Source organism: Lactuca saligna, chromosome 5 (assembly GCF_052625555.1).
Source record: "Lactuca saligna cultivar CGN05327 chromosome 5, ASM5262555v1, whole genome shotgun sequence".
Lineage (NCBI taxonomy): Eukaryota > Viridiplantae > Streptophyta > Magnoliopsida > Asterales > Asteraceae > Lactuca > Lactuca saligna.
Genome location: NC_136421.1, coordinates 108,603,652 through 108,612,686, shown reverse-complemented (window position 1 = coordinate 108,612,686; position 9,035 = coordinate 108,603,652). Strand labels below are relative to the sequence as shown.

At 34.1% G+C, this 9,035-nt stretch overlaps 1 protein-coding gene across 2 annotated transcripts; it reads right to left on the bottom strand.

The window, feature by feature from the left end:
• Positions 1-3,426: 3,426 nt before the first annotated feature.
• Positions 3,427-7,761, bottom strand: LOC145047693 (putative 1-deoxy-D-xylulose-5-phosphate synthase, chloroplastic). 2 transcript variants are annotated; one of them, XM_078996031.1, is made up of 10 exons: positions 7,381-7,761; positions 7,164-7,292; positions 6,779-6,943; positions 6,194-6,344; positions 5,799-6,070; positions 5,426-5,699; positions 4,703-5,010; positions 4,289-4,570; positions 3,908-4,192; positions 3,427-3,758 (listed from the first exon to the last, which is right to left on the bottom strand). In XM_078996031.1, exons 1-10 carry the CDS (start codon positions 7,513-7,515, stop codon positions 3,609-3,611), a joined length of 2,151 nt encoding a protein of 716 aa, XP_078852157.1. In that variant the 5' UTR covers positions 7,516-7,761; the 3' UTR covers positions 3,427-3,608. The 2 variants fall into 2 exon arrangements, with proteins under 2 accessions (XP_078852157.1, XP_078852158.1); XM_078996032.1 differs by lacking the exons at positions 7,164-7,292; positions 7,381-7,761 and having other exon boundaries at positions 6,766-6,905.
• Between the last annotated feature and the right edge of the window lie 1,274 nt (positions 7,762-9,035).

Sequence of the window (9,035 nt, the reverse complement as noted above, 5' to 3'; positions counted from 1 at the left end):
GAGGGCAATCTGAAAGGACTATGTTACTATCAATTCAAGTACATATCAATTTTAGTTATGGTCTTAAACACCTAATCCAATATATATATATATATATATATATATATATATATATATATATATATATATATATATATATATATATATATATAATATAATATAATTTATTTAATAAATATATTTTAGTATCAAATTTGTCATTTAATTTAAGGAAAATAACATATTAGGGTAATGAACTTTTGTTTTTGTTCACATTTAGTCATTTTTTGTACACTATTTACCATTTAACTTCTTTTAGGTGTTCACAAAAATCATTGCAACCTGCTATTCAAGGTTTCCAGCAACTTCGTCATCTCTGGCGACCTTTTGTTCATCTTCTTCGACGAGTTTTCTGGCCAAACTTGAATTTTTCAACGACTTTGTCATCTCCAGAAACCAACGAGTTTGAATGGTTCCAAATTTGTGGGTTTGAAGAGTTCTAGATTTGTGGGTTAAGACTCAAATGGTTCCAGATTTGTGGGTTTAAACTCGAATGAAGATGTATGGTTCCAGAAATCATTCATCAGGAGGTTGCTCATCAACTTTAGTTTTCGATTTCTAAGGTTTCAGTACTCATTCCAAGAATAAGAATACGAACCCATAACACATAGATTTCTAGATTTGGTTTCTACCATGATTATAAATTCAAACCCATTTTCCAGAGCTGGACCTTCAAATCGATTTTATCCATGGAGTGTGTGTCAGATCTAAAAAAACAAGAAGGGGTGTATGTGTGTGCCGGAAATCGTTCTAAATCATTTCATGTTCTTCATCAGCTTTGATTTGCGATTTATGGGGTTTCAGAAATTGTCCCAAGAACAAGAACGAACCAAAAACACATAGAACGAACCATGAATACACATCTGAAATCGTTCCTGAATCTGATGAACACACATCTGAAACCAACGATTTTTGGAATGAATCTGATGAACACACATCTAAAATCAATTTTTGGAGACAAATCTGATGAACACAAATCTGATGAACAAATTAGATGAACACAAATCTGATGAACCAACGATTTTTGGAATGAATGTAATGAACAAACATCTGAAATCGCCGCAAAATTCATATTCTTGCTGGGAAATTCATATATCAACCGATAAAATTAAACTTGACCAGCTAAACCTAAAATAGTTGGTCATAATGATATATATGAATACAAACAACAAGTTCGATGATAAAAACAAAATGTGAATAATATCAGGTTGGTTATCCTCTCGGGTCATTTTCTCTTTAATTTATAAGAAATGTATTTTACTATCAACACTTTCATTTATAAGTTCAACTTTATCATTAACAATTTTAATGATTATAAACGATTTTAATAGGTATATTTAAGTGTTTGTAGTAAGTTGGATCACTTAAAAGAAACTATTATTTTGAAAATATTATGCATGAAATAGAAAAATGTTATGAACCCCGTCCAAAAAGTTATAATTATGTATCAATTGTTTGTAGTGTCAAGAGTTTGTACCTTACAAAAAGTAATGCTCTTCAATATGGATCCACCTTATGGATTCATCTCGACTCATATATATGGATCCACTTTAAAGGAAAGAGATGCAGTAGAAAGTTTGATGGGGAAAACACTAAATAGTGTGGTGTTGCATACCCACGACAGTGTGTTGCATAAAGTGATCATAACAAGCCTAAAAAAAAGGTTCAAATCCATTCACAATTTAAAATGTCGTAATAATCATCTCTAGTTTGTAGTGTGGATGAAAGATTTCGATAATTAGTGAGATAGTGACAATACATGGGTAAAACTTTTGAGCAGTTATAAGTTTTTTTTTTTTTACTCTCTAACGTGTGATAGGGTTTGGAAACTGTTGCGTATCATGCAAGAACATGCAAGACGGAAACAATAAAATCTAGACAAGTTCTAGCAAACGAATAAGGTGAACACAAAAAGGTGGACAGCGTTTATTATCGGGAAATCTACAGAAAAGTCTTAAATTTTAGTAAAAGTTTCAATAAAGTGGTAAAAGTTTTTTTTAACAGAAAAGTCTCATTATTTTGAGAAAATTATATAATCTGTCATTTGTTGTTCAAATATACAAAATAGCTTTTTCGTTAATTTTGGTAAAATGTTAAATAATCAGGATTTTTCTGTTAAAAAAACTTTTAAGATTTCATTGAAATTTTTCCCAAAAGTTTAACATTTTTCTTAGATTTCCCTTTTATTATCATATTTCAATGTGTCAAACATAACAATCTATTCTTCTTTCATAGGAGACTAGGTGTCAAACATAACAATCTATTCTTCTTTCATAGGAGACTAGGATGTTCTTATTTTTCCTGTAATCTCTTTTGTGTTCTTTTATTTTTTTTTAATAAAATTTGTTAGAGACTCTACCTCTTTCAAAAAAGAAACATATATCCTAATTCCTAAATAGAAAAGGCAACATATGTAGTAATAATTTAGATTATTACTACTTTTATCCTATTGAATAAAAACCATAATCTATAATAAAATCAAACTATAGAACTAAAGTATATTATATAATAGAATATATTACTTGAATTCAATCCTTTTTCCACATTCCAACGATCCATAGGCGAATTGGCGAGGGCTTTTGTTGGTAACTCAACATGTTTTATATTTTCTATGGTTTGAGATAACGGTGTTTTAATATGTTAGTTTTTCATATTTGTTTAAAGGGAAAATAACTTATAAGCTCAAAGAAGTTTTCAAACGGTTCAAAAAACTCAATCATGTTTTATTTGTTCAAAAACACCCAACAAACTTAATTTTTATCTAAAAAAACCCCAACTAACTTACACTTTCGTTCACTTCTCATTTAAGATTAATCAGCTAATGAAAATCAACGAATGACACGACTAATGAAAATTTGTTCGATTAATGTTTTTCGTATATTTTTGGAGGGAATAAAAAGTAACTAATAGAAAATTGACTAACGCTAATTTTATTGTTCTTTTTGATTAAATGGATTTAAAATGCAAGCTTGTAATCTACATTTTGTTAAATGTATTTTAAATACAAGAATGTATAGGTTGTTTTTGTTTAGATGAATTCTAAATATATTCTTATTTTTATTGCAATTCAATATTACTTTTTTTATACATTATTAACTTGAATTGAGCTCAAAAGTATTCAATATTTTACTAATATTTCATCATATTTGTATAGAAAAAAAAAATAGATATACATAGGTACGTTGCTGCTAAGCACAAAAATAAAGAACTAACTTGCCTTTTTTTTATCCAGTCACTAAAAATAGACAAAAAAAAATTATGTTAGTTTGTCATTTCAGAACGAACACCAGAAGGCATAACACTAGTTATATAATTGATCATCTTTTCAAAAAAAACATTAAACTCACTAACCACTATGCATTATAAAATCATAGACCAATTTGTAAATTTTTGCACCCAAAATAAAGCACCTCTAACATTACACTATCGAACCTTTACAAGGATTTTTTCAACATTTCACTCTATATTTTCAGTCTGTTAGAAATTGTTCAACTATTGTATATCTATCCAGATAAATAAATAACACGTGCATCCGTATTTCTACATTTACAACATCAAAAGAAAACACTCTATGACATAACCTCAAGAGCCTCTCGTGTTTTCCCAAGCACATTGAATACGGTTGCAGCTATATGTGATGGGGTTAGCCCGGCTTCAGCCAATTGGTCCGCAGGTGCACCATGGTCTATGTAACGGTCCGGAAGCACCAATGGTCTCCACTGCAAAATTCAAAGCTTCAGTTCCATGCTTTGTCAATAAAAAGAAACGATGTGGTGTTGTTTTTTTTTTTTTTTACTTAATAGATTTAATAGGACATAAAGAAAAAAGTAGCATGAATGTATGTATGTATGTATGTATGTATGTGTACCTTTAAGTTTCCATCAAGAAGGCCATCTAATGCCATAAAATGTGCAACATGAGAGCCGAAACCTCCGATTGACCCTTCTTCAACCGTTATCAAGACCTCATGTGACTTTGCAAGGGCCCGAATAAGAGCATGGTCTAATGGCTTACAGAAACGCGCATCTGCAACGGTTATATTTAAGCCACGATCTTTTACTAATTCGGCTGCAGCCATACAGCTCTGAACAGCTGTTCCATAGCCTAGAAGTGCTACGCGTTGCCCTTCCAGCATTATTCGACCTTTTCCAATCTATTTTCCATATAAAAAAATAAATGAATACATCATCGACCATGGGGGACAAAAAGGTAATTTTGCTTAAAGTTATAAAAAAGAAGAAGAAAGTACCTCGAGAGGAATGCCTTTGTTTCCGGGTGGCAACGGCACGCCGATTCCATTGCCTCGTGGGTACCGGAAACAGCTGGGTCTGTCATCAATGGCGGCGGCGGTTGCCACCATGTGAAAAAGCTCAGCCTCATCGGAAGGTGCCATCACCACCATGTTAGGGAGGCATGCCATGTAAGTGACATCGAATGACCCTGAATGTGTGGGGCCATCTGCGCCAACAAGACCCGCTCTATCCATTGCAAATCTCACTGGTAGCTTCTGCAAATCAACATCGTGCACCACCTGTTTTAACACACCAAACAATACCATAAAAAACAGAGTGATTAATTGGGTTTTAGGGTAAAAAAAGACGAAAATAATCGAAGAAAGTTTGTAGGGTAAAAAAGGGGGAGAAGCCAAGAAGGAATGACATGCCTGATCATAACCTCGCTGTAAGAAGGAAGAGTAAATTGCACAGAATGGTTTAAGGCCTTCACACGCCAATCCAGCAGCGAAAGTAACCGCATGTTGCTCTGCAATTCCGACATCAAAACACCGACTTGGGAATCGCCTGAGGAACAGATTCATCCCAGTTCCGCCGCCCATCGCCGCATGGATTCCGATGATTTTCTTATCCGCCTCCGCTTCCGCAATCAACGCCTCCGCAAAATAAGTCGTGTATGATTGAGTCGGAGCACTCGATTTAAATTGTTTTCCTGTTGCAGGGTCAAACTTCCCCACACCTGAAACAGATACAATAATCGACTAAAATATTGTTTCTTTTTACTTAAATGACTCAATATAGAAATATCAAACAATTGAGGTTTTCCTTTCATTTTTACTATTACATCATTGTCCTTTTATACTTCTTCTTAAGTCATTGTACTTAAAAAAGTCTACCCAATTATTGCATTGTAGTTTCAATTTTTTTTTTTTTCTTTTTAGTGCATTATGCTTTGCCAATGCTACCCAATTACAACATTCAAAATTTCTTTGTATTTTGATGATTTTGCTATGCATTGATAGATTTTTAAAAATGTAATATTGTAATAGGAAGAAACAATAGTAGGATGCTATAATAGGAAGAAATGAAAGTAGGATAAACGAAAGTATGTTGTTATTTTTTGATTTTAACGAAATCAAAGGAAGTAGAAGTACCATGGTACTTGTCGGCTGCTTTTTCAGCATAAGGGTATCCTCGTCCTTTCTCAGTGATTACATGAATAAGAACGGGGCCCGTTGTCTTAGTACTCTTAACCTCTTTAAGAATAGCAACAAGATCATCAATGCTATGTCCATCAACTGGCCCAATGTAATATAGACCGAGTTCTTCAAATAATGATGAACCCGAACCACTAATCATTCCCCGAGCATATTCATCAACTTTAGCAGCAAGTTCATGCATCGGCCCACCAATTTGTTTTGTAACTTCCTACATTCCAAATTAAGTGCTTAACCCATTAAGTAAAAAAAGGAACAGAGTCTTTAAAGATATTAAAACAGAATTTATTATTATGAAGTGATAACAAACCTTGGCAACTTCACGTAATTCTCTAAGAGGGCGATTAGATTGTAACCTACTAAGGGCACTGCTTAAAGCTCCAACAGGAGGTATAGGCCCATCAAGATTTGCAGTAGGTAATGAGACTTGTTTATTGTCATTAAGAATCACAATCATGTCTGAATCCAAATAGCCAGCATTGTTCATGGCTTCATAAGCTTGTCCAGCTGTCATGGCACCATCACCAATAATAGCAACCACATCGTTTGTTCCTCCTTTTAAATCCCTTCCCACAGCCATTCCTGCTCGTTTCAAAATGAACATGAATTAGGTATTAAAATTTAAAAGTAAGAATAACATTTGTCCCTAAAAAGTAATAAAAAGTGCAAAATTTAATGATTAAATAGAAGAAATTAGTTAATTACCTAACCCTGCTGAAATGGTGGTAGAGCTGTGCCCTGTGCCAAAGCAATCATGTTCGCTTTCGGCGCGTTTAGTGAACCCTGCCAGCCCGTTTGTTTGTCTTATTGTGTGCATTCGGTCCCTTCTTCCGGTCAAGATTTTATGTGGGTAAGACTGCGAAACACATTATAGTTCAATTCAAATACAACCACAATCACAGTATCAGGGTCCCACAACCAACATGAAAAAAGTAAATCGCAGTATCAAGGTCTCACAACCAACATGAAAAAAGTAAATAAAAGTACCACGAATGGTCCCACAACCAACATGAAAAAAAGTAAATCGCGGTATCAAGGTCTCACAAGTCACAACCAACATAAAAGTAAATAAAAGTACCACAAATGGTCCCACAAGCAACATGAAAAAAATAAATCACAACAATGGGTCCCACAACTAACAAAAAAAAAGTAAATCAAAATGGGTCCCACAACCTAGGTAAAAATAAATCAACTATCCTATAGTAAAAAAGGTGATGTGCAGCTTGGATTATTTGTTTTTTACAAACATGTGGGACAGTATTCTAAAAGTATAATACCATAATAGGTCACCTGATGACCGACATCCCAAAGGATCTTATCTTGAGGGGTGTTGAAGACATAATGAAGAGCCACCGTGAGCTCCACCACACCAAGGCTCGAACCCAAGTGGCCACCGGTCTTTGAAACATTGAAGATCACATCAGATCGAAGCTCATCAGCTAATTGCTTCAGTTCCTGCATCAAACAGTGTGAAGATAAACGGTTTTGAAATCCCATTTGCAATTCAAGATTCAAATTCAAAATCATAATCGTTAGCATATTCAAATCAATTCCAACTCAAACCAGTTTTTTACTTAAATCCAAAATTGGCTTGATTGGTTAACGTTAACACTTCGTTTTCAGTAAATTTAGTAATATTATTGCAAAATTAGAAGGTGGGTGAGATGAAATTTACCTTAATTGACAGATTTTTCATGTGAATTGGGTAGTTGATAGTGTCCAAAAGTGGAGTCGGAGGCCTCTGCGAGTAATACTCAGCTCTCTCCGACAGTGTCGCTCGAACCCCACCTACTTTTTTACTTCCCTGCTCGAAAGCAATCAAAATCCAAATAAACCATTCTTCTAACGAATCACAAACTCAAAGTAAATCATGAAAACTGAACGTATCAAACCTGATTGAAGGTCTTGTGTGAAGATGGAGGCTGTTGTAGATCCGTTCCAAAGAAGCAATGTTGAAGCACAGGCATATGTGAAGTAAGCGACCGGTGATTCAACTGTCCAGGGAATGCAAATGCACAAAGCGCCATGACAAAAAAGCTTGGTTTTGTAAAGACGATTAAGCAGAATCGAGTCGGAAAAGGGGAAAAAAATCAGAAATGTATGATCGTAATGGAGACAAAGATAGTAATCGGGGAGAAAGTAGAGGTGCTTGAGAGTGTTTCGTGGTGGATTCAGCGGCGGTAGTGGTGGGGGTTGTAGTGGCGGCACTGTTAAATCCGGTGTGTGCGTGATGAAACGGAACTTTGGCCGATGCTTTGTAATAATGGACAAGTGTGGGAGAAATGAAATCTTAAGCTATTTGTTATTGGTCCACGTCATCAGATATCACATTGTATGGATAGCAACGATTTGATGATAATGGTTCGTCACTCACTTATTTATAATAACTATGTTATGCACTTTTATTCTTATAATAAATTATAGTAAAAAACAAAACCTATATAGTTGAACACTCTATTGACTTTAAAAAATATTATCTCGTATAAATGATTTTTGAATTAATGTAACTAGTTGGACGTGTTTACTTGTCTACCGTTTAGGCTATAAGATAAATAAATTTGAAAATATAAAATAAAGCATTTATTATTTGTAACCATAAATTTCAAGTCAAAGTACAAGAGAAAACGAAGATGATAACCAATCTCTTCAAGCTGTTTTAGAAAGACAAAATTATAAAAATAATCCTTGTATATGTATTTTTTTGGAGTTTTAATTAAAATAATGATTTTTTGGTTTTGTGGTTCTTTTGGACTTAATGTGAAAATAATCCTTTCGAAAATTGAAATTACTATAATACCTTTGGGGTATTTATTTTTTATTTTTTTAATTTAATATTTATTTATTTATTTTTAACAATTAAACTCTAACCCCCTCTCTCTCATACACACACACAACAACAAACACAAACTCAATTAATTAATAACCAATATTCCCTTTCTTTCATACTCAATTAATTAATAACCAATATTCCCTTTCTTTCATAAATAATCTGGTGATCAGAAGCACACAGAAAAGAAATTCACAATTTCTACATCCAGTTCAAATAAGAAATCCTCCTGTGCTCAATCGAACTATCCTCATTTTCCAAGTATCGATTTTTGTATTGATTGCAAGGCGAGGAAGGGGCGCGTGTACTACCGTTTGTTTCCTCCTCTCGCACCATCGTTGCCTACTCATTCCCTTCTTTGTCCTAACCCGTTTTCCCTGTCATCGCCGCCAATACGCCTGCTCCTTCCCTTCTTTGCCCTAAATCCTAACATGAACTGACTGATTTCTCTCCATCAGACGCCAATGAAGAACTTTGGATAGTCCAACTATTTATGCTTGGAATTCATCAATATAGCTCCCGCTTCCATTACTTTTACTTTAATTTTTGTTCCATCGTGTACTTCACTCTTGTAAACAAACCCCAAATCCACTGCAACCCAATTCGTGTTCATTGTAGAAGTTTTTGGTTACGTTTTTAGAACTTAAACAGAGAAGGGGAAACGATCCTCGTTCCAGGACATTTAGTAGGAGCAGGTAATGACGCCATTATTGATGCATG